The 24,839-nt window shown below is 42.1% G+C and overlaps 4 protein-coding genes across 8 annotated transcripts; all 4 read left to right on the top strand.

Moving 5' to 3' along the window:
- Positions 1–104: 104 nt before the first annotated feature.
- Positions 105–2,654, top strand: utp23 (UTP23 small subunit processome component). 3 transcript variants are annotated; one of them, XM_085900286.1, is made up of 5 exons: positions 105–495; positions 571–745; positions 805–1,168; positions 2,231–2,411; positions 2,516–2,654. In XM_085900286.1, exons 1-4 carry the CDS (start codon positions 308–310, stop codon positions 2,377–2,379), a joined length of 876 nt encoding a protein of 291 aa, XP_085756412.1. In that variant the 5' UTR covers positions 105–307; the 3' UTR covers positions 2,380–2,411; positions 2,516–2,654. The 3 variants fall into 3 exon arrangements, 2 of the variants coding, with proteins under 2 accessions (XP_085756412.1, XP_085756413.1); XR_015062870.1 differs by lacking the exon at positions 2,516–2,654 and adding an exon at positions 1,620–1,731 and having other exon boundaries at positions 112–495; positions 2,231–2,350; XM_085900287.1 differs by lacking the exons at positions 2,231–2,411; positions 2,516–2,654 and having other exon boundaries at positions 116–495; positions 805–1,550.
- On the top strand, positions 2,427–3,537 carry LOC147040727 (alanine- and arginine-rich domain-containing protein-like). Its single transcript, XM_085900289.1, has 2 exons — positions 2,427–2,654; positions 3,161–3,537. The coding sequence occupies exons 1-2, from the start codon at positions 2,433–2,435 to the stop codon at positions 3,281–3,283; spliced, it is 345 nt and encodes a 114-aa protein (XP_085756415.1). The 5' UTR covers positions 2,427–2,432; the 3' UTR covers positions 3,284–3,537.
- Positions 3,538–6,612: 3,075 nt separating this feature from the next.
- On the top strand, positions 6,613–9,582 carry slc30a8 (solute carrier family 30 member 8). Its single transcript, XM_085900285.1, has 9 exons — positions 6,613–6,952; positions 7,603–7,751; positions 7,831–7,977; positions 8,128–8,281; positions 8,357–8,508; positions 8,573–8,685; positions 8,767–8,872; positions 8,942–9,076; positions 9,142–9,582. Exons 1-9 carry the CDS (start codon positions 6,870–6,872, stop codon positions 9,285–9,287), a joined length of 1,185 nt encoding a protein of 394 aa, XP_085756411.1. The 5' UTR covers positions 6,613–6,869; the 3' UTR covers positions 9,288–9,582.
- Positions 9,583–9,957: 375 nt separating this feature from the next.
- Positions 9,958–24,046, top strand: med30 (mediator complex subunit 30). 3 transcript variants are annotated; one of them, XM_085901481.1, is made up of 5 exons: positions 9,958–10,010; positions 10,600–10,811; positions 10,960–11,118; positions 12,897–13,004; positions 23,492–24,046. In XM_085901481.1, exons 1-5 carry the CDS (start codon positions 9,977–9,979, stop codon positions 23,582–23,584), a joined length of 606 nt encoding a protein of 201 aa, XP_085757607.1. In that variant the 5' UTR covers positions 9,958–9,976; the 3' UTR covers positions 23,585–24,046. The 3 variants fall into 3 exon arrangements, with proteins under 3 accessions (XP_085757607.1, XP_085757606.1, XP_085757608.1); XM_085901480.1 differs by having other exon boundaries at positions 23,489–24,046; XM_085901482.1 differs by having other exon boundaries at positions 9,970–10,010; positions 10,537–10,811; positions 23,489–24,046.
- Positions 24,047–24,839: the final 793 nt, after the last annotated feature.

The following is a 24,839-nucleotide window of genomic DNA, read 5'->3' as shown; positions in this document are numbered from 1 at the left end:
AACAATACAATAGCAACAATAATAACAATGTTGAAGAACAACAATTCTCTCTTTTAATTTTGTAAATAATGAAATGCAACAACAAATCAATGTCCAAAGCCACGATGTCCGGAACTTTTGTTCTGGATATTGTTTCCCAACCGAGTCCCCGAAAGTAAACACATTGCATGTCGCGTGAACTCACGCTGGTATAATTTAGCATTTGTCTCTTCGTTTACATCGATAGGGCTCTAATTCCAACGTTCTCATTCATAATCTTACATTTTAAGATTTAGGGAAACTTTTTGTATCAATTCAATCCACCGTCATGAAGATCAAGCGACAGAAAATAGCCAAGAAAACATTATCTTTTTACAAATACAATTTCAACTTTCGGGAACCTTATCAGGTTCTTATTGACGGAACTTTCTGTCAAGCGGCATTAAAGAATAAGATTCAAATCAAGGAGCAAATGCCAAAGTATCTTATGGGTGAGGTACATCTTTGCACCACCAAGTGAGTATTACTGATTTCCTTATATCGGAGGAAATAACACGATTTGAACATGCATTTGTGTGTGTGTGTCCCAAGCTGCGCTCTAAAAGAACTGGAAACTTTGGGGAAAGAGCTTGTTGGGGCCAGAATTATTTTGCAGAGGTATCAAGTGAGGAAATGTGAGCATATGAAGAGTCCAGTTCCTGCATCGAAGTGCCTGCTTTCTATGCTGGAGGGCACAAACCCGCATCACTACTTTGTTGCCACACAGGTAATGTAATCTCACATTTGAGTTCATTTTAAAATTGCTGAAATGTGTTGGTTGTGCAGGACTACAAGCTGACAACAGGTCTTCAAAAGATCCCAGGCGCCCCTCTTCTCTACATCATCCAAAACACCATTGTGCTTGAAAAACCCAGCCAGCCGTCGCTGGACCGGGTTCAGGCCATCGAGATGGGCCAGCTCGTGAGCCCGTTGGAGCAGCAGAGCCTTCGCAGCCTGAAAGAAGAACAGGGCATTACTAAAAAGGACGGAGACAGACGGGGGACCAAGAGGAAGAGGAAACCGCACAACCCCAACCCCCTGAGCTGCCTCAAGAAGAAGAAGAAGAAGAAGGGGCCGACACCGCCGCTTAAAAAAATTGAGCCGGGTCAGAAAAGAACTCGGAGCAGACACAAGAAACGTAAAATAGAAGGTGAGAATCATGCTGCTGCACCTTTGGCTAAAAAATCGGAATCAAATTGAATGAACCAATGAGATGTTTGCCTAGTACAGTCAATTTTGTGAACTTTTTACAACCATTATGTGTGAGTGGAAATAAAATAGTCGGACCTGCTGCAAAGGCTGCGTTCCTACACAATTGTACCGCTAGAGGGCAGCAGAGGCGCTGTATTAAAGCAGAAAGTAGACTTCTTCATATTTATCCATTCAACCTGTGGCCAATGCAGTGTTATCTATTTAACTGAGGTGAAGAAAATATTTTTTCAGTTCTTGATGTGGTCAGTATGAAGAAATGTGCTGTAACATCCCATGGAAATTTACAAAAAGCCATCAGAAATAAACTTTTCCATCTCTTAGGGGGCTACACGTCAAATTGTTGAACTATATATTGGTCTAGTTTGCTAATACAGCTTTTTCTCGCACAGCTATGTTGTGTCACATGACTCAAAGTGAGGAATGACTACCAGGGAAAAAAGCCGATCCAATTGTACTCCTGACTGATTGTGCTGTCTTCTTTCTACTCCGTGTAAAAAGCCCGTAAGTTAGAACTCTGTCTCATCTCTATAGAAAAAGTCAGAGGGAAAAAAAGTGCTCACAGCTGCCAAAAACCATCCCACATAGCCCACTGGGAATGGACTTAACTTGGACCACAAAGACCCTGGTTGTATTTCACTGTAGGATGGCCTTTGTGCTAACACTGAAGCAGTGTCTCGCTCCTCGCCCGACCTGTCTGTCCTTTAAGCTTGACAAGCAGGTCTTATTTAGGCAGCGAAGCGGCCGCCACGTCCACGGGGGGGGGGGGGGGGGGGCTTCCATGCATTTGCTGGCCGCTGTACATCAGGCCGACCAAAAGAGAACCCCTCCGTAACACATTTCTCACAGTTGAGTTGTATGGGGGCGGCATTGAATGAGAACCAAAAAAAAAACGTGGGGGAGGGTGTGGTGGCTTAGGTTAGGATGGGAAGAAGGAGGGGGTCTTTTCACTTCTTATTGGAAGCAACAATAGTCTTTGTCCAACATCTACCATTCTTATTAGGGCTACCCAAGGGAGGAGGGGTGTTTCTCCATAGTAACAATGACAAAACAAGGCAGCTCCACACGAGGCGGGCAGAGCGAGCCTTGAAGGAGAAGAAGACAGAAACATCCAACGAGGAGCTCTGGAGGAAGTTTGAACCAGCGGCCTGAAAAGTGCAACACATGAGGTTTCAGCATCCCACGTAAGTCCTCCAACTCCCAGCATGAACCGTGAGAGCCACAGCGAGGACACCTTGTCCACCATGGTCCTGGAGAACATCAAGAACAAACTGATTGACGCCTTCAGGACTAGTGGGGAATCTCGAGATGATCCCGCGGACACCGCTCGAGCCAGGCGGCTCAGCATCAGCAGGAATCGTGAAGCCAATGAGGAGCTGAGGAGGGCCCAAATTGACGGAGCCATCACTTGGCTGAGATCTGAACTGGTAAGTTCTCACAATGGCTGTACATCATCTCAAAAACTTCATCGCTCTCCAAATACAATCATCCCGGCCAGCATAATATGCAGTAGTACACCAAAGGAGGCGGAAGATTTATTACTAAAAAAAATAAGTTGACTGACAAATTACTTAATTGTGCTTCTATTTATTTACTTGGAACATGACATAAATAACAAATCTGGTCAAATGTAAATGATGATAACTCGAAAAAAGACAAAAAATATATATTCTCTTGTGTCTTGAAGAGAAATACCTAATATTGCCACAAGACGGCGACAAAGCATCGTTTTCTGTCTATATGTAACTTTCAACTCCAATTTAAACACAAAGATGTTGCCAATGATGTACATTATGGGACTGGGTATTTACAATTTTAATATGCTCATGCTACAAATATTATTTTATATGAGATCATCAAAATAGATAATACTTACAGAATAAGAGCAGCAAGTGTACATGATGACCTCAGTCAGTTGCTTTCCTATCCGCAGTTGGAGATGCGTTCGCAGGACCTCCAGCTGGCTCAAACACTTCTGGGGCTCAACAGCGAGATCCAAAGACTGAGGAGGGAGAGTTTTGGCGGTCTGGAAGACGCAGGGGACTATCGGCAATAAATCCAAGTGGGAACGGCTCTCAGTAAACGTGCACAACTCGGAGGCGTTAAACACTTTGAAATGAGAACTGGATGAATTTGTGCAAAAAATTGACGCCAATTATATATAAAGTAAGCAGGGTGAGAAAAAAAAAAAAATCACATTTTTACATGATGTTTTGCACTTATACCAAAATGTGCTTTCATTTTACTCCCTTAAAGTAATGAGACAAGACACTTTGGTAGTATGACAAAAAAAAAATCACTCTTGCTCTCGATTTTTTTTTATTGTCCCTATCATCTTTTGAAAATAAATCGAAAAGCTTGACAATAATAAATATGTCCATGTGTCATTCTTTTAGAAATTGTGAAAATGCACTTCTTTAATAAAGTTCTCTGAAAACAAAATGAACAAAGACCAGAGCCAATTTTATCCTGTCACAATTATTTTATTGCGGCGTTGTACTAACACGTCTGTTGCCCCGCCGACGCCGTTAAAGTCGTGTAAGGTCAGCGAGCTTTCAGCATTAACGGCCCGTGGCGATGTAACCTTTTTACATTCATCCATTAACGGACATCAACGTTTTTTTTGCTGTCTAAATATTTTACGACTCAGCCGGAGAGCTATAAATCAATGATTTATTCCAACATGTTTCAGAAGGGACTATTACACGATAGCTTATACTGTGGTCAAAGTACATTTGTCTTACAAATTTTACACAAAGGCTTGCTTGCCTTTAGGTCAATACACATTCAGATTCATAATTCCTATTTTTGCAATCCTGAAGGAGTTAAAAAAGTTCTTTGAGCTTTCAAGGCACAGAACTTCTCCTGTTGGAAGATTTCCTGGACAAAGCAGTGGAGTAAAAACACCAAGGTGTCTTAGGGAGGGCAAAGGGCAAGGTCTCCTCTTCTCCTGAGCTGGAGTAGACGCTTCCCTGTTCGCTCTCTGAGTCCCAGGAGCTGCCTTCTTCGTCTTGCTCTTCCTCCTCTTCTTCAGACAGCTCTTGCTTGAGCTCCTGGATGCCGGAGTGAAGCTCCATCAGCTGCCGGATCAGTGCTTGATCTTGTGATCGCATCTCCATCTGTGCGCAGTGTGCATCATCTTTTTTTGTTGAACAAGCAGAGATATGCCACATTTAAAAAAAAACAACAATGCTACACTTAAAATGTTAAAATTCGGATTGAGTTTCTTCTAAGTTCCTCGTGATTCTCATTCAGACTGCTCGAGCTGTGTAGGCCTGTTCAAAATGAAACCAGCACTTTATCCGGGCACTGCTTTCTTTCAAATGTAAATTCTTCTTTCGGCAGTTCTCCTTCTGCCCTTCCCTTTTTTTTTTTTAATGAGAAACTGTGTGATTGCTGCCTTTGTCAAATAAGACATTCAGAATCCTGCCAACTTATAAGAGTCCTATAAGAGCAAGGAATGTCCTAGAAAAAAAAAAAAAACACCCGCCGAGCTGATCTGCTTTTCTTTTCTCTGCTAATTACAGCAGCAGCTTGAAGACCGAACGGGCTGTGGTTGAAAACCCGACCTTTTGTGTGCAATCCCAAGAACGAGGGAGAATAAACGCCAACTGTCCTTTCATTGAGTTGATGACGCCAATGAGCTGCCGGGCTTCTATTCACATTGTGAGTTGGACTCCCTGCAGTGTGTTTGCTTCAACAATGATGTGGAACAAACATCCCCTGTGTGTGTGTGTGTGTGTGTGTGTGTGTGTGTGTGTGTGTGTGTGTGTGTGTGTGTGTGTGTGTGCCAGGCTGGCATATAAATAGGTCAGAACTTTGGTTAGAAGTAGGTGGGTCACACGACCTAGCTGGATGGGTAAGTTAGGTGGCTTGGTAGATATGGTTGAGTTTGTTTCCGGGACATCACGCGAGCCTTTCAGTTCCCATGACAAGTGCACAAGTGATAAAAAGTGCCTGTGAATGAAGCTCACACTTGCTCACACACACTTGTAGATTTAGGACTCGCAAACACACACAGGAATGTCCGAAAATCGGGGTGGGGGGTATTTAACGACGTGACTCGGATGTATCTTAGGAACAAACTGGGAAACCAAGGCACCCCAGTGGTCATTTTGTGAGGAGATAAATGCCTTGAAGTTGACTCCTGGGGATTTACTGGAATTTGACTGTGAACTCTGAGACACAAAAGAGCTTGACAGAGTAAATAGTGGGACGAATGCCTTTCCATTCAGGCTCACTGGTACATATACACAATTTAGCATGAACTTTTGAGATTGTTTGAATTAATTTGCATCATAGCATTTCCAGTCTTACCAGTTCCCTCCGTAGCCAGGCCAACGCGCTCTCGATGTCCAGCTTGTTTTCCTCTCCAGATGCAAATCCTTTCCTGGGGCTCTCAGTTCTGCTTCGGGGATCCCTGCACGCTCCTGCGGGCGTACAAGTGTCAAAGGTGGTGGCCTTGCAGGAGAAGTCCCGCAGTCTGGTTAGAACCGCTTCCATCATGTTAGCTTTAATACTCCTTGTCCTGGTCCTACTGGGTCAGTGGTTAATTGGCCGTGGAGCCTCGTCTGGTTCCCGTTCTGGACTCCTTGGCACTTATGGGGCACTTTGTGGCCTTCCTCCGCCCTCCTCTTTCCTGCCGCCCGGCCCGGGCCGTCCCTCAAACATCATCACCACCCATCTTGGCAAAGCGGACTAGAATCATTGGAGCGTGAACGTGACGGCGGCGTTCTGACGTCAGTGCATTGTGTCAAAGTCTGACCTGTCGTTGTTTACCATTTTTTATTTTGGTGGGGGGATCAGACACTCAATGGTAATTAGCGTGGAGACAGAAGAGGTTGTCAGGGCAACCGGCATCTTAACTAAAGGAGACTGTGGTGTGATGTACAAAATGTTTTTTTTTTAAGGTGAGAGCATCCACTTTCATTTGCCTATCTAGCAGCGTGAGACTTTGGATTTATAAAGCAGCATTGACATTTATTAAGTGTGAACATTCATGTGTGAGTAAGTTTTGCTGCTTCTCGCATCCCCTGGCAACCCACTGCACTGTCTGTTCACATGCACAATTGCTTGGCAAAACAAGCAGACTGAACTGACTAAAATAGCCTACTGAAGGCTATTTTTGTCACTTGTTTTTGCCTTTTTTTTAATATATAAAATGCATTATGATGTAAAAATGATATACACTCGAATGATAAAAGTCAAAGGCCACAGTCAATTTTGCAAAATGCTTTTTCACCGGTACAAATGCACTGATTGTTGACTTTAACGTTGTGTTGTCGCCTCCCTGTGGAATATCTGGGTAGTACAGTTCAAGTTAATTTATGGTGCAAGTGCCAGTATCTTTTTTTTTTTTTTTTTTTGCGCACGGTGCCCAGGTCACAAGGCTTGTAGGATGAATCGAGAATTTTGGCTGTTTGCACACAGGCTGCACGGTAATGACGTTCAATCAACTGCAAAGCAAGGAAGGACAACAGTGCTCTGAGAAGAGCTCAAGTGAAGTCCAGCATTTTAGAATTACTTGAAATTCAGCAAAGTTTTCTGTCAACTTTTTTATTTCTTTTTAAATTGGGTAGTCTTGTTTTTGTCTTTTTCAATTGTGAGGGATTCCCTTCAGCTGTGACGTTCTCTTGCGCGTCATGTTTAAATCTAATAAGGATCCTGAGAAGTTTCGTCTGGTATCTGAAGACAAGCATCAAAGTACCTACAGTAATATGGGAAGGTAAGACTTTTAAAATTCAGACATAAAATGTGCTTAATTGAAGTATTAAATCATACAAAGTTTTCCAGAAAATGTTAAGAAATAGATTTTTATATGCTGTTATTGTGTGAATGAATTGAGCTCTATTTCTTGCACTTTTTGTTTAGTTCTCCTTTTTTTTTCCACACGGTACCAAAACCGCGTGGGATTAGCAGTGTGCAAACGGGACGTTTTCATTCAGTCATCTGTGAGAACGTGTGAAGTGGAGGATCGCTGCCAATGCGCTTCTAGCGTTTAAACGAGCTGTGCGCACTGGTCATGAGACTTGGGTTTTCTTCAAATCTGCGCATCTCTTTCATATTTCATATATTTTCCACAAATTTGCCTTTCCAATCTCACAAAACTGCAATTGCACTTTCCATAAACATACACAAAAAATACAAATATAAACTATTTTTTTTAAATCACAATTTCTCCTTCAATGCACGTTGTGCTTCTTATTCTGCTGTGCGCACCCTGGCCACTTGAGGGCAGCATGATACAAACATGAATATTTGTTGTTCTTTGCAGAGGATAAAGGATATATTGTTTGTTGCTGTACCATTTTTTTAAAAATATCAATTGAATGAAGTTCCCTCTGGTTGTCTCAATTCCATTTCTACACGTCACAGCCTCAAGGAAGTGAATCAAGGTGGTGTCAAACATTGCCATGACAACAGCCACGCGCAGGAAGACCGTGCGAGAGAGAAGAAAGTCGCCAGCAAGAGGTTGTACGTGGTGTCTGTCGTCTGCCTGATTTTCATGATTGGCGAAATCCTTGGTGAGTGGCCATTTTGCAATCAATAGCATTTGCTTCTATTAATCTCTCATTTCACTCAATCCATTTTTTTTTTCCCCAGGGGGATATTTTGCAGGAAGCCTTGCAGTGATGACCGACGCCGCTCATCTGCTTGTGGACTTCACCAGCTTCATCATCAGCCTGTTGTCCCTTTGGCTCTCCTCCAGACCGGCGACGTACAAACTCAGCTATGGCTGGCACCGTGCAGGTAAAGCGCTAGAAAGATTTGATTTGGTTGAATTCAAATCATCAGGCCACATTCATTCATCGCCTATGTACAAAATATTTTTTTCTCTTGACAGTTTTCACTCTGTCTGAAGTCAGTTCCTCTATTGTTGTTGTTCCTTCCTCCTTGCAGAAATCCTGGGTGCATTGCTGTCAGTGTTCACCATCTGGCTGGTAACGGGAGTGTTGGTTTATTTGGCCGTGGAACGCCTCATCAGCGACGATTACACTATCGAGGGCACCGTCATGCTCATTACATCCGGCTGTGCTGTTTTGGCCAATATTATGTGAGGAGATGGCACCACTGCTTTCAATTCCCAAAATGTTCATCTGGATTTACTCATGTTTTTTTTTTTTACCAGTATGGCCTTCACCCTACATCAGTCTAACCACGGGCACAGTCACGGAGGGCTTTCTTCACATGGCCACAGTCACAAAGGAAACTCCCAGATTTCCAATCACAGCCATCCCACTGACAATCTTGTCGACGTCGAGCAAAATGGAGGCAATCACGGTATGTTTTGAAAAATGTTGCTTTTGAAATGGAATTAATGCCACACTGTAAATATTTTCGTCAGGGGGCCGAGTGCAGCAGGCCAACGCCAGTGTGCGCGCAGCTTTTGTGCATGTAGTGGGAGATCTTCTCCAGAGCCTCAGCGTGCTTGTCAGCGCCATCATCATCTTCTTCAAGGTGAGGAGCAGCGCACAAACGAAGGTGCTTCGTTTAGATAAAAGTAGTGCTTTGAACAATCCTGTTTTTGTTACATTTCAGCCAGAATACAAGATAGCCGACCCTATCTGCACATTCCTGTTCTCCATCTTAGTTTTGTGCACCACCTTTGCTATCCTGAGAGATATTCTGATTGTCTTGATGGAAGGTGAGCGTGTCATCCGGAACGTGCCGAATGTTTTTGCCCATGTGTTAAAATCAAATGTGTGTGTGTCAGGTGCTCCAGTAGGGGTCAAGTATGGTGAGGTCAGGGATGGTCTGCTGGCAGTGAAAGGGGTCACGGCGGTCCACAACCTTCACATCTGGGCCCTCACCGTCAACCAGGCTGTGCTGTCTGCCCATGTGGCCATAGGTGAGTAGCAGGAAATCCCATTTTTGGGATGAGTAGAGCTGATCTTTCCAAGGTTCTCTCCACAGATGACTCTGTGGACGCTCAGACAGTTCTGCGAGAGATGACTCAGGCCTGTTACGCCTCTTATAAGTTCCATTCGGTCACCATCCAAATGGAGCGACAGGCTGACCTGAAACCTGGTTGTACCTTGTGTGAAGACCCGAAGATGTAGAAGACTTTTCTACTATGACTGACTTTTGATGGTTTTTACGTCAAAAATTGCAATGCACACAAAAGTTTCCTGTATTTTCTAATCGAAGTGTATCTCTCTGTGTTTGTTTTATGTAATTTTTTTAAAAAGCTTCTATTTGAGGTGTTATTCTATTGTACCTGTACTTGTAATCGATAAAATGCTAAGTACTGTATGATGAGATTGTAAAGCTGTTTTTAAATACTTTGTCCAGCCATGTTGTCATCATCACTCTAATTTATGTTAAGATAAAATTTTCAATAAATGAATTGATAAAGATGATGTATATTACTAAGGGCAGACAATTAATGGAGACCATGTTCCTGTTCATGAAGTGTATTGTAGCTGAATGATTCTTCGTCAACCACAGCGTGGTGCTGTTACCATAGTTAACGTAAACACGGATTTTGAGGTCTTTACCGTAATGCTGAAGACCTTCAATTTAGAAATAAAAAAAGAGATAGAAAACTACCAAGTACAGTCCGTTAATCATCCTTATGTGGACGGGTTTCAATTTATTTTTCACATAATACATACAGACTAAGTGAGTCCGGTTCCATAAACTATATTCCGTGGATGATAATATTATCTTGCGGTTCTATTCCTATAGTTACTGTTTGAGGCGTACTTCTCGCGATACTTCCAACCTCTCCCAAAACTGAGAACTTAACATGCAATCAACACAGACAAATTATCGCCACACAGGTAATCACACTTAACAGCAAATGTTTGACTCAACAACTTGAATGCATGAAGCTGAATGGAAGTTTCTTGAAGATCGCCTGCAACTCCTTAATCGCTGTCGCGTTTTCTGACTCTTCAGCCAGCTTTGACACTTGTGCCTTGTGCAAATGCAATGAGTGCAAGTTCACTTGGTCGCGTTTTATGCAATTGCTTCATGTTGGTCTATATTCAGGATGCCGTCTTACCGATGACTTTTAATACTTTAAAAAGACGCCTGTCCATGAAGAACTTGAAGCCGAACCTTACATTCTCGGAATCTTACGTTTTCTTCTACTTTTTTTCTTTTCTTCCCCAATTGACGCTTAATTGTATCTGTTTAATTACACTTCACTCATCTACTCACCCTCTCATCTGCGGTTTTTATTGTATATTCTGTTTTCCTTGTACTTCATGCTTGGGGGTATTTACAAAAAAAACAACAACAAAATGTCATGTTTCTATTAAGGGCAAAAAGTTGGAGTAACCTACAATCTTCTATTTGATCAAGGCACTTAAGGTCTGAACTGCTTCAATCATCCACCTGCTGTTTCCATGACAACCCCTCCACTAGTGTCACCTTTCAGCGGCCAGCCACCGCCTCAGCAACCTCAGCAGCAGCAGCAGCCTCAGCAGCAGCAGCCTCAGCAGCAGCAGCAGCAGCAGCAGCAGGCCCAGGCAGCTCGTGATGTCAACACAGCCTCGCTGTGCCGCATTGGCCAGGAGACGGTCCAAGACATTGTTCTCAGGACCATGGAGATCTTCCAGCTTCTCAGGAACATGCAGGTGTCTCCATCTTCCTCATTAAAGTTGCATCTATTTTGGATGAGCTGAAGACGATCAATTGGTTGACTACAAGTCCAAGTGGCTTTTGCAATCATTGGGGATCAATGCAGGCAGGCCTTAACACATGGTTTCTCTTGGTCCCTCTCAGCTACCTAATGGAGTCACTTACCACCCCAACACCCACCAGGATAGACTGGGAAAACTGCAGGAGCATCTTCGCACGCTTTCCGTGCTGTTCCGCAAGCTGCGCCTCGTCTACGACAAATGTTCCGAAAACTGCGCCGGGCTCGAGCCGATACTTCCGGAGGTTTGACAACCGATTACGTGTTGTGTGTTAGCATATATCACGCCCATAAATATTGGGACAACTCAATTGCAATTGAATGAAACAAACAAGCTGCATCATTTTCTGATTCAAATGCTTCTTCGGTTCACGTTGTTGATCTTGGCCCCAGTATGCGTGGCATTTATCATCCCAGACATTTGAGGTGACTGTCTGGCAAGCCCACTCACTACTAGCTGCCCCAAACAGGAAGAGGAATCGATGACTCAGGCAGCGTGACCTCATTGCAGCCCAATTTGCAACAGACCCGATTAGCCAACAGCTGGGCCAAAGGCACGTCGACGTTTCTCTTCTTCTTTCCAGCTGTTGTTGTGACCTAATTCTCAAACCCTTCCTCAAATATTTTCTTCTTTCTTTCTTTCTTTCTTTCTTTCTTTCTTTCTTTCTTTCTTTCTTTCTTTCTTTCTTTCTTTCTTTCTTCTGCCCTGAACTTCATTTGACTTTTCCCTTTTAAACGTTTCCTTCATGTTCCTTCGGCTGTGCTTTGCTCCCCTCGCTCTCTCGCTCGCTTTTTCGTTTCATTATTTATTATTGGGCTTATTTCCTCACTTTTTCTTATAGAGAAAGGCAACCTGGTGAACTTCATTAGCCCCATTCTTCTCTGTCAAGGCAGGAAACAACCATCCATCTTTTCTACGAAGGAGGCGAGGCTCATGACTCACGGGCACACGCGTACTCCAATCGTCATTCATCTTTGCCCCCCTCACTCAGCACATTTTAGCCCCTCGCACACTCAAAGTCAGGCCAGTACCTTTGGAAATAAATTCTTGTCAGTGTTGTGTGATTAAAAAGCCCCCCCACCCCCCTCATGAACTGAAGACAAGATTATACTTTGTCTAATATCCTGCTCATATCCTAGCTACCATCTGAGTCCGAGCTCATATTTTGGGAGGTTGCCCAGATGTGGATCAGATCACACGTTATCCACATTTTCCCATTTTTTTTGCATGCTCACTCCTTTCCAGTCATGCCATTTCCCCAGCTTCTGCTTCCATATTTCTGACTCTGTTTGTTTTCTCACCATTTTATTCATTCATATGTTGATGATTACTCTCCCATTCAGTCACGAGTCATTTATTGCTCTTCGCAGGTTTCTTTAATCGTGTTCCAGTTTCAGCGCACACACTCAAATTACCAACCGAGCAACATGATGATTACATTTTTTTTTTTTTTCTTTCCACAATTCAAGTCATAATTATTGACTCAAGTTTCTGGATTCAGTTCCCGGCTCCCTTGCGACCATGCCAAAGTATGCTTGAGCAAAATACTGAATCTCTAGTTCCTCTTGCTGCGTTGACCTTTCAACCCTGACATCACTAATCATTTTGTAACTGAAGAAAAACACAACTGGTCAAATCTATTTCCCATTTTTACCATCGACTGCATGAGTTCTTCTCAGATGACCGCTAGGGGTCGCTATAATATTAAGCAGGTCCAGGGCGACGTGCTTGAAGAAGGCCCCTTGCATATCAGCCCCATTGAAGTGTCCAGTGGACAAGGTCAAACACAGGGGCTTTTTAAAAATGAATGAATTTTTGCTGTAAAGGGGAAGGAGAGACCAATCTCGCATTCACAAGCTTACACCGAATCCCCATTTTCCCAAGATTGCCCATAAATGTATCATTTGAACTTATAAATGTTCAAGTTAACCAAGAGAGGTTTATTTTAAGCTTGGCATAAATTGAAATGCGCCTTACGATAATACACAGGTAGCTGTTTTTTTTTTTTTTTTTTTTTTCCAGCAACTGATCCCCTTTATGGACGATGACGGCACCAAACATGACGAGCACTCAGCCGGCCAGAACCGCCCTGCGGCCGAGGACAGGAGAGAAATCCAGGAGGTCAACAAGGTATTGTGTTCTCACTCTCAGGGTTACTCGCATTAAGTTCCAGCCAGCGGTGATAAAACCACAAGGTCGGCTTTCTTAAACACTTCAAGCCTATGTGCTTTCCTGCCGTCGTTTCATACCATGAACCTTTATCACTCCCTGTCATTCGTGGACGAGGTTGTGCTAGTATCTACTTCAATGCAAGAGCTGAGAACTTTCTTTTTATTTCTCATCTGTTTGCTACACCTTTGTTTTTTTTCAAGGCAAATATCTTTTGATGCTTTCGTATATGCCTAGCATATTTTTCCGTCCGGTCCTCCAGTCACTTAAAATAATCAATTTAATTCCATATTTTCCCTTGACCTTTGAGATTCCTGATGAGGGCCATGAGGGAAAGGTGGAATTTTTTTTTTTTTTTTTTTTCTTCCATGTGCCTGATGGACTGTGATGAGGTTTACATTTGTACAGGGAGAATGTTTTCCCAAGGCAGCAAGTTGGATCGCTGCATGCATGCATGCATGTATTTGAAAGTTTTTCTTCCAGTAAACTACGCCAACACGCTTTTTTCAAAGCCGTAGGGATTCTTAACAGGTGGATCGTATGGTTTTGTTTTGAGTAGGTGGGTGGAAAGAGAAACATAAGCTGAGGCTTAGTTTGTTTTATGGGGAATTTTGTGTGACTGCTGTATCATAAGATTCATACAAACACACCGTAGTTATTTTCTTGCCAGCGTCATTTACATAAGAAACAGATGATTTATTTCAAAAAATAAAAATGATGAAGTCAGTTGAGGAAAAAAAAAAAAAAAGCTACCCCCAATTTTTTTATTTATTTTTTTAGTTGAGGTGTTGACTTTTGGAGTGGCCTCAAATGTCAGCAGACTCTTAAGAGCTTTTTCAAATGTGTTACCTGTCAAATGTGTTTTTGCTCTTCTCTGATAGAGGGGGCTTGTGACGTGCGGCGCAGATAACGCTTCTTTAAACCGACATGCTGTGTTGTCACTCAAGGCTGAAGGTTTTTCCACAGATTGCATCCACCAAATGCATACACATACTTTTAAGCTGGCAAAACAAATGAAAAAAACAACAACAACAACAACAAACCCAGCATGATGCTTTTCTTATGAAAACATGTAACGGAAAATTGCTATTTTATCAAAAGTCCTTATCTCGCCACTCCAAAAGTCCCTTTCAAAGCCTCCTTCGGTGTTGTGTAGCGTTTGCCACCATAGATTGGTTCATTTTTCAACAAGCGGTACAGTTCCATTTGCTTTTGCAAACATTGCCTTTCTTTATTAGTTTCGACTGTCAAATTGTCAAGGAGCAGAGAAAAAAAGGATGCAAATCTCTTTTGTTTGGGCAATGGCAGTTTTCTTAGTGAGCTTCAATTAATTGCAGGTATTGTGTTCTTTTGTTGATAAGATTCATTGGACTAAGAATTTTTTGGAGCGTTTGTTGTGGTCCAATTAAACCTGGTGGTGGAAATAATGAACAGTTTTAAAGGCTGCTGCTGGACAAAATGTAAAAAAAATTATTGTCGAGATAATGTTTATGATTTAGCACTGGATAAATACAATTGACTTGAAATGAAATTTGTCAGGATACTGTTAAAAAAAAAAAGGCATGGTATCGATATTTGCTAATCAAGGTATCGGTACTTACAACAGTCGCCGATAGTGGTAGCGCCATGTGGTTTTACAGTCAGAAACAATTTGAATGAAAAAAAAGAGATTCATGTTATGCCATTTGCAGTCAAATTGGGACGTATAGGTCTTGACTACCTTTTAGCTTCCCTTTATCTACCGTGCACATTTTATTTGCGAATCCGTATGTACAGAGTGAGAGCTTCTGTTCTTTTTTCAGAGCAAGATTATTTTTTTTTCTTATTTTTTTTCTTTCTCCTGCACACATTCAGTTTGTCTGTGTGTATACAGGTTGAAGCCCTTCTTTATGTGCATTGCTGGCCCCCCGAAATTGCATGCCAGGCCGCCCGAGTGTGCCGCAATGATAATGGTCCTAGGTCAGTAATGTCAGCAGCAGCAGCAGCAGAAAGGAGAATTGGTTATTTTTAAGAGCTGCGCAGCGCTCCCCCGGCTGCTTTTAAATGTTAACACAACAGGGAAACATTGAGGTGAACCCTGAGCTCAGCTGTGTTCAGCTTCATCCCACACAACAACACAACAAAAACACAATGGCTGAAAAGGCCCTGGAATAATGTTAGATAACATTGTTTATCGCAGAACCTTGAATAAAAGCGTGTGCAAACGTATCATAAATTAACAATCAATATTCTTGCAAAAAAAACAAAGCGCACAAGTGAAGCGGAAATGGCATTTTTCTTTTTGCTCTTATTAGACAGCGCCATACAGAAGAGATAAATAACCTTGTTCCTAACATGACCTTCCTCGCCATTAGCATGCAAATTGAGTTCTGTCAAATCATCCACGTATACAGTATCGAGGTTAAGACAGCTTGGAAATTTGTGTTATCTATTACACTTGGAAAGAACTTTGTACTAGATTCCAGTAGAGAGAGTTGCAAACGTCAGCATGCAAAACATTCTCACTACCCGGGTGATTGATATGTTTATGTTTGGCACCTTTAATGCTGACCTTGCTAACCATGCCAGTTTTACAGGTTGTGTGGGCAATGTGAAAACATTTCAAATAGTGTGCCCAAAATGTGGTCAGATTTAGTGCCTCGTTATGTTCACACAGATTTAAATGTGTCCGATTGTATTTGGAATTTCAACAAGAAAACCAAATTGATCACATCAAATGACTTTCAGGCCAGATTTGGCCCGCAGCCCTCAAGTTTGCCACCATAGTTAAGATTTAACAGCTACTCTGTCCCACGGTAGTCACCAGAAGCAATTCACAGCAATGATGGGAAAACAAAGCTTCAAATTTGCTTCATGAAGCAGTTGTTTTATTTTTCCTACTCCTGAATTGCAATTTGCCATTTCTTTAACCCCAACAGTGCATTCTCGAGGAGCCAAAAAATACAAATTTAAAGCTTCATTTTCCCCATTACTAGCTAATGGAATCAAAACTGGCATGACCCCGGTCCAACCCAAAGGGTGAAGCTCCATTTGACTAGCCAAGACTCCCTCTCTGGCCCTTGAGTGTGTGCCCCATGTGTTGGAACATATTTAGCAGTGATTTTTTCCTTCAGGCTTCCCAGCTGCACATTAAGGCAGCAGCAGCAGCAGCAGTAAGGGCAGCAAGCTTTGGGGAGTTAAAGTGCTTAGTCTGATCAGCAGAGTCAAAATGCAGCCGGACAAGGGAAGCAGATGTTTGCAAGCTGGGCCACATCTGCCGCTGTTGCTCTGGCCAGATCGGCTGGTTCTGGATCAACTAAATGGGAGTAGAATCCAGATAAAAGAGGAAGGAAACGGGCTTGATGGAGAAAAAGGGGGAAAGATTTGTGATAAGGGTGATAGAAAGGAGAAACATGGAGAAATGGCTTGCTGATGGTGAAAGGCAGAAAGAGAAATGGACTATCAGGTGTTGCGAGAAGGATGGATCAGGAGATAGGGGCTGGCAGATAGAGTGAGGACAGAAATGTGGGAGTGAAAAACAAACAAATGAAAGTGAGTGAGTTTTTGAAATCATCTCTAAAGTCGACACGAACAAAGAAGATGGATGAAAGAAAGACAGCTATGGATTGTCAAGTTAATCACTTTTATGATGAAATGCCCGTGGAGTGACGAACCTCGTGAGGATAAGCGCTTCCAAAAAAAAAAATGGATGGACGGCTGATAACATTTCCGTTGCAGCGGGGAAAATCGAAAGTTCCTGTAAGTGAATTGCGAGGGGAAGATTATCGCTCTGGTGTTAAAATGAGTAGAAGCGTTTTGCAAACTTTCAAGCTGAAGATTAGATTAAAAAAATCTAAAGTTTTAAAGTCATGTATATTCAGATCACATTGGCCCCAACACTATTCCAAAAAGAATCAATCCCTAGTCTGATTGATCACAGGTCAAAATTAGCAATATGCAAATTTCAAATATATTGCATTTTTGCAGGAAACGCTACGACTATCCCGCCATGATATTTTTATTACAATCACGTCACGTGGATTAAAAAAAAAGAAGATCGTGCGAAGATAAGAGGATTTCACAATCATACGTATTTTCTTCATGCTGTCTTGAGAGTAGAATACCCTTGGAACAGACAGCCTTGTTGTTATTCGAGAGGAGAGAGTGGCTATGTGGAAATTCATTCAAGTGTGCGCTCCCGAGACACTATCACGGTAAACACGAGTGTCCGTTTGACACCGTATGTCCACGCTTTCCAATCCTTCACTAATCCCCTTGTCTGTAGCCACGGCATAAGTAAGAGACCACCTGAAAACGACAAAAACGCAATCGGAATCCCAAATAGGACAGCTGTGACACACTACATGCTTTTTGACAAAACTGAAGCCACCAATTTATTTCGCCCAGCACTCAAACCACTGGAATTGAGTTGAAGATCAAACAATTATTCCCTTTCACTAGCTTCCAGAAGATGATTACATTGTATTATTACTAGATATATATAATATTGAACTGAATCTGCTGGGTCAAAATGATGAACCCCAAAATTGGGTAACCCAACCTGTTAAGAAAGCAGAACAACCCCAAATTTTTTTCTTTTTAAATATGTTATCGCACAATTATTGGAGCTTTCCATAAGTAAAAAAAAAAAAAGAAAAAAAAATCCTTTTGACATGAATTGGCTGAATCCAAATTTGGGTGCTTCACTTGTTGACACCCTATTTTCTCCCCTTCTCATCTCCCTCCATTTCAACCCCTTCTATTTGCTGTCACTTCCACTCCAACGCTACATCTGAACCCGTTGCCTAACTCGCCTCAGTCCAACCAACAAAAAAAAAATTGATTGTCTTGGAGAGGTAAGGAGTAAAAATAGAGGGATAGCAAGAGAGAGACGAGGCAGATAAATGAGTCCTCCTTGATAATGTCTGGATGCTTTATGAAACATCCCGCCCGCCGTGACTGATAGTCTTGCTCTCGTTATCCGTCCATTGGGGTAATTGTTGTTTGTCCGAGTCGGTCGGGCTGACGGATGGTAGGGAGGTCGGAGGAGGCGGAGCTAACCTTTCACTGCCCGCAAAACAGACTCCGTGTGACAATATGCATTTAAATTTAAGCGCGTGAGAAAGTTCTCTTATATATTGCTCCTGTTGGAGATTGTGTGCCATTTTTGGGACGTATGTCGTTTTTGAGTGCGGAAGAAACTTAATAACGTTTGCATGAATATTTCAGAAGCGTTTTCCAGAAGTCGTCGATGCCTAATGTGTTGCCATTGCTCAATCTGTGTGCCGCAGACCTCGAATGTGATTGCGCACATCAATTCTGGCTCCTTAGTCAAATGCAGCGTTTGAAAAAAAATTAATATAGAAAAAAAATGCCGTCACACCCATGTGACCACAAATAACATCCTTAATGAAATGGCCTGCATTACTGGTCACATGCCAATTAAGACAGGAAACATCATTTAACTTGCTGCTCATTTCGCTGGAATTGCTGCAGCTTTTTATTTTTTATTTTTTGGCCTGCTGTCTCCTTCGCAAATATGTGGAAAGCAACCTTCTGTCTGACTGATGGAGCGAGGGTGTTGCACGATGATTCATAGCGACTCTTGATAATCATTCCATCTGGGCTGGTGGGACAGGCAAGTCTTGTCGTCGACACATCACTCATCATTTTGTCTTGGCTCTGCTTCCTTTGCATGTCTCCCCCTCAATGCCTAGGAGAGATGAGCTTTTATCCCAAAGGGGGGTTGTCATGCTGGACCTATAAGACATGCCCCCCCCCCCCCCCCCCCTCATCATTCCTCTACTGAGCATAGCCTTCACCCCCCCGAGCTGAAGCCTGCCACTGCCACTTGCCTTGCGTTTGATTTGATACCAGCCTAAGTGTGAATAAATTCCTGTCACAGCCCATTAAGGAGGCCTTGGAGAGATCTGGCATGTTATTAATTCTCCACAGCTCCTCACTGGCCGTCTTCTCTTTGCTATCTCTCCCACTCGGCTGCTCTTCTCAGGCACTCTCAGCCTTCTCCCTCTCCTGCGTACTCTCTCGCTTTCTTAATACCCTGTTAATTACCATGTCTGTTCTCTTCATTCAAATGAGAAGGGGAGAAATTAAAAGAAGGGGGGAGCCTGCTTGTAATTTCAAATTGAAAAGTGATCCATCCATCCATCCTTTTGCTCCTTCATGCACACCTGTGAAGTAGATAGTCAATTTTAGTAACGCCCGGTGTTGATAAACAAACGCGACGTCCTAACTTGCCAAAAGACTCGAAAAGGAAGCGTGAGAGAATTTTTTTTATTTAATCCAGTGATGAGTGTCTTTCCTAGTTTACATGGGAACCAATCTTTTATTTTTCCGAGTCAATCATTGTTGAATCACAACTAAAAAAAAAACATAAAGCGAATAAAGTCGGGGAAGATTAAATGCTTTGATATCCAAAAGCATGACGCTAACCTTTATAGAAAGATCCAGCAGAGACTTGCGTAAGCTTCAAGTTCCCATAAAAAAAGGGTTCTGATGCTTTTAATTTCATTTGAAAGGATTCACAACTTCAGGCACTTCTCATGTCATCAAACATCCACCGGGAGTCTGAACACACAAGGGGTTTTTGCTTTGGGGTGGTTTTTCGCAAGAGTGTTTCCAAAAATAAAAGTCGTTTTGGCTGCTCTTTTTTTATACACCATTTGTAGTTTGGAGACGACTTTTTTTCATTTTGTAATGAGCGTTTTTTCATATCCAAAATGGGAAGATGGTAAGATCAAACGTATCGTGGCCCGGTCAGCTGACACTGCAGTGGTTCCACCTCAATGCGGGGATGACAACACACCTATTGTATTTCTGCCACTTCTGGAAGAGAAGGCTTTTATCTGCCTTCCCAATCCCTTATAAAAAGCCTTTTATTCCCCCAGGAAATCTCAAGCCAAACACACACTGGCACTTAAAGCCTCCCTTTGAGGAAAGCTATAAAGTTTATAAAGTCAATTAAGTTTCTTTTTCTAAACTGGTGGCAAATTGAGTCTGTTTGGCCTCAGCTCCCTCTGGGGGAACTATCAGATGCTTGGACACAACCCACTTAGGGTCACCCTTCCCTAGGCTGCCATCGAGCAGTAAGCTCCTTACTTCCACAAGTTTGACTTTTCTTCAAGTTGTAGAGGATTTTACTGCAAATGCAGTTTGGGAAAATTCACTATTTATTTAAAAAAAATACTTGGATGATACATTCTGCATGCCTTATAGTGGGTGTGTGTATATTATTTACCTTTGTTTGTTGAAATCTCACCTTATCAGCATGCAGGCTTCTAATCAAAAAGTCCATCCGGCTATAACCGTGATTCTCGACGCATTGACTCTCAGCTTTGAAAATGATATCAGATGTGCAGTGAAGTGTGTTACAGTATGACCTCATTCCTTTACAGTATCAACCGGTGCCCCGATTAACTGGTTCAGCGTAGTCAAGAAGTAGACCTATAGAATCGATACGCCGCGTCAATACCTCAAGTCTATGGACTGCAGGTCTCCATTTTGTGCAGCAGAGCACGACTGATTGGCTTCCGCTTTATTGTTCCTTGACCTGCTAAATGACCAGCGTGACGGAAAGCCCAACGCAACTTAGCTAGATCAAATTAGCCGTTGGGCGGCCGTTCATATCTGCTGATTTCGTGTCAACTCCATCATGTTCGGTTATGTCCCGACAGCCATCTGAAGTAGAGCGCCGAGGTACAAACGTGACGGTGCCGTCAACGGCCATGCTAACATATTTGCTTTTTTATGCCGCCTATCAAATGCTGACAAAAGAATATTTCCCATTTGATTCCGACTGGCAAAAGCGGAAACCTAAAAGTGTACTTCCTGGCTCATCTAATCCCCTCTCCTCACTCACAGACACTTACACTTGTAATTCCCAGCCACATCCACCGAGTCAAAGCCGCGATTTGAGTTGCCAGCGACAGCGCGGATTAACAAGAGGAATCCTGAGTGAAAGCACATTTTTGCTCCACTTGCTATCCCCACTTGCTCCCTTTTGCATGCTCGTCATCGAGCGTGAACACATATTTCAATCTTTCCAATCTCAAATCTCTTCAAAAAACAACACTCAAAGCTTTGTAGCCTTGTTTTTGATTTGACATCAAATGAGGTCAATATTGATTTGATTCATCTTGTAATACCATGACAAGATTAGCTTTATTTTTTCCATACAGCGCAACAGAGCAACAAACCCTTCCCCGATCGGCTTTAACGCGATAATAACGCGTCATAATTAATGAAGCGATGGCAATTAGAAAGCTCGATAAGCGTGGAGATTTGACAAATCTCAAGTGTTTAACCAATTACCACTTTGACGCACCCATTGAAGAATGACTTCAAGCGATGCGCTCGTCAACATAAATAGATTCTCAATCCAAAGCGGCCTTCAAAAGACCCAAAAAAAAAAAAAAGCGCTTTCGTGAATGTAGTCTAGATAAGGGATGTCTAGCGCAGAATCTGTTTTAGCACAGAAATGCATTGATGAAGGAATCTGTAGAGGCCATTGGAGCTGAAATCGAAAAACTCAACAACCCTTGTTACTCGTTTGTTTTTCATCTGAAGTGGATCAGACAATGTGTAGAAGAAGAGCGTAACTGTCAGCTCTTCTCGTAGCTTTTATGTTATCATCTTCCGACAATGATGAAATAACACGGACGACCATTCATGTCTTGTACAAACCTTTCGGCCTTAACTTCCTTGACACGACCAATATGTGACAATCGCTTTTGGTTGAAGGCAAAAACGTTGTCGAAGGTGTTTTTCAAATCACCATCCATTCATAAGCATGTCAATCATTCTGAGCTGACTTGTTGCAAAGAAATGTCTGGATGGTTCTTTGGAGCAAATTTTCAAAAAAGACAAGAAGAAAAAATTTGTCTATGAGTTTTAGAGAAATGATGTCTCTCAATTGTGTGCCCTCTGAGGCATATGATCTGATATTACAAATATCCATCTTGTGCTTGCTCCGCTATGCCCTGAAACATTTATTCATGCAATTTTCTCTTAACCACTGCACTTGGTTTTCTTCGCACTATTTTACTTAGCCAGTTATGCTTGAAATTGTCTATAAGTGCTTTCTTTTCAAAACATTCGAACTTCAACAATGCAGTGCTCTATTACCGTACCTGAAATTACAAAGACTAGATACCGGTCTCATGAATGCAGAGTAAATGGCCAAGTTATTTCAAGAGCTGCTCATCAGGGTAATAAGGCAGATCATGTATTATACAGTTGCATAGCGACACATACGCTCAGAATTAAAGTCAAAGAGGAAGATAGCCAAGGGAAAGAGAGTGCTCGGAGAAAGCGTTGAGAGTCCTTCGGAGAGCCAGTGAGAAACTGGAAGGCCTCCAAATGTTCCACTCAAGATTATCTTCAAGGACAATCAGCAAAACAGTTGATATTAAGAGAGCTGTGTTATCTATTGGACCAAAAAGGGGCTGTAGTTAGTCATAGCCAAAGGAATATTGCCATACGATCATCTGAATAGATTTCACTGCAGGTACGACCAGCTTCAAGTATCTATCCACGTTGCATCCATGTTGCGTGTGACTAATATTCAGTCAATTCTGGCAAAATCTCATATGGCAAACAGAATCATGTGTGCAAATTTTGGTAATTCAGTCACTGTTTTCTGGGGTCCCACAAGGCTCGATTTTAGGGCTGCTTCTTTTGTTCTGTATTATTATGAATGATTTTGCGCACACAAGGTTATTATAATTCCAGATCAATCCCAGTCCTGCATTAATGCAACTTTACTGACTGGATTATTTCTAGTCGGGTTTATTTCTATTGTGAAATGATGGCTTTTATCACTAAAAAGCAGCATTAGGAGTGATCACTTCTAATGACATGGGTGATCAAGCATCCTGTGGATGTTTTCTAATGTGTATTATTTGTAATTCCACCCATCATTTTTTCTATACTGCTTAATCCTATAATCCTGCTCAATCTCAGCCATTTGGTGTGCTTGGCAGTCAGTCACACGGAACACATAATATGCTTTTTGGTTATGTTTTTGGAAGCACAGAGAAAATCCTGAGCCCAGAATTCAATTCATTCATGAGCAAATTAGGGTTAGGGCTAGGAGTAGGGTTAGGGCTAGGATCAGGGTTTCAGGGTAGTTTAAAACTAGCGTTAGGGTTTCAAAACTAGCGTTAGGCTTTCAACATAGGATTTAAACTAGAGTTAGGGTTTCATAGTAAGGTTTAACACGAGGTTAGGGTTAGGGCTAGGGTTAGGTGTTAGGGTTAAGGTTAGGGCTAGGGTTACATCTTTAATCTAGTTTAGTATGTCGTTCAAGAATTACATGGTGGTTTATAGTTTTTAGTATTATTACTGCCGATACCATAACCTTTGCTGTGTGGCATTTTATTTTCTAATTAGTCCAAGTCATAAAAAAAGCACCTAAATCATTTGTAATTGACTTTCTTTTACGACAGAAGCTGAAGCAGAAGAACCAACAGTTGAAGCAGATCATGGATCAACTCCGCAACCTCATCTGGGAAATCAACTCCATGTTGGCTGTCAGAAGCTGAAAGACACCAGGAGAACTGCAACCATGAAGACACTGCAGATTTGCTGAGGTGGCAGGACTTCATTCAGCAAAGTGGAAAGATGAAGACGACATACCACCGAGGAATGAGTTGAAAATATGCAACCCACAAAAAAACAAAACAAAAAAAAAAGGCTGGTGGTGATATTCTGGACTACCTCGATATTCGACATTTCAATCTCCATTATGATTTCAATTCAACTCGTTTTTTTCAATCTGTTTTTCCATCTCCATAGAGAGTTAATAGCGGTAGAAAGACATTACAATCTATTTAATCCTCTTATTTTGTGACTGATCATCTTAACTGTTTGAAAGGTTTCAGATTTGCTGAAATGAGACAAACATTCATGTGGTTCATTTCTGTCAATGTTTTTGTTTTCATAACTTAAATTTCAATGTATGTGAACACTTTAACAAATTAAAATGATCTAATTAATCAATTAAATGGGTATCAGGCTTTTTTTAAAGCTAGGGTTAGGGTTCCAAAGTAGGGTTTCATACTAGATTTAGGGTTTCAAAGTAGGGTTTAAAGCTAGGGTTAGGGTTCCAAAGTAGGGTTTCATACTGGAGTTAGGGTTTCAAAGTAAGGTTTAAAGCTAGGGTTAGGGTTCCAAAGTAGGGTTTAAAGGTAGGTTTAAGGTTCCAAAGTAAGGTTTCATACTGGACTTAGGGTTTTAAAGTAGGGTTTAATGAAAATGGCGGTGTACCTAATAGAGTGTCTGGGTGACGTCACGAATAAACCAGCCAATCAGAAAGTGGGGGTGAGGGCGGGTGTGGCACTTTTCACTTTCATTTAAGCTTTGACCATGATGTTTCCCTAATGAAATGGCCTGTGATTAGGTACACCTGAAAATGGCGGTGTACCTAATAGAGTGTCCGAGTGACGTCACAGATCAACCAGCCAATCAGAAAGTGGGGGTGAGGGCGGGTGTGGCACTTTTCACTTGAACATTTTCCCTAATGAAGTGATTAGGTACACCTGTGTCCATGTGACGTCACAGATCAACCAGCCAATCAGAAAGTGGGGGTGAGGGCGGGTGTGGCACTTTTCACTTTCACTTAAGCTTTGACCATGATTTTTCCCTAATGAAGTGGCCTGTGATTAGGTACACCTGAAATCGGCGGCGTACCTAATAGAGTGTCCATGTGACGTCACAAATCAACCAGCCAATCAGAAAGTGGGGGTGAGGGCGGGTGTGGCACTTTTCACTTTCACTTAAGCTTTTTCCCTAATGAAG

Source organism: Syngnathus leptorhynchus, chromosome 20, assembly GCF_054491065.1.
Source record: "Syngnathus leptorhynchus isolate UIUO chromosome 20, UIUO_Slep, whole genome shotgun sequence".
Classification (NCBI taxonomy): domain Eukaryota; kingdom Metazoa; phylum Chordata; class Actinopteri; order Syngnathiformes; family Syngnathidae; genus Syngnathus; species Syngnathus leptorhynchus.
Note: the sequence above shows the minus strand (reverse complement) of the source record. Positions and strands in the feature narration are given on the sequence as shown.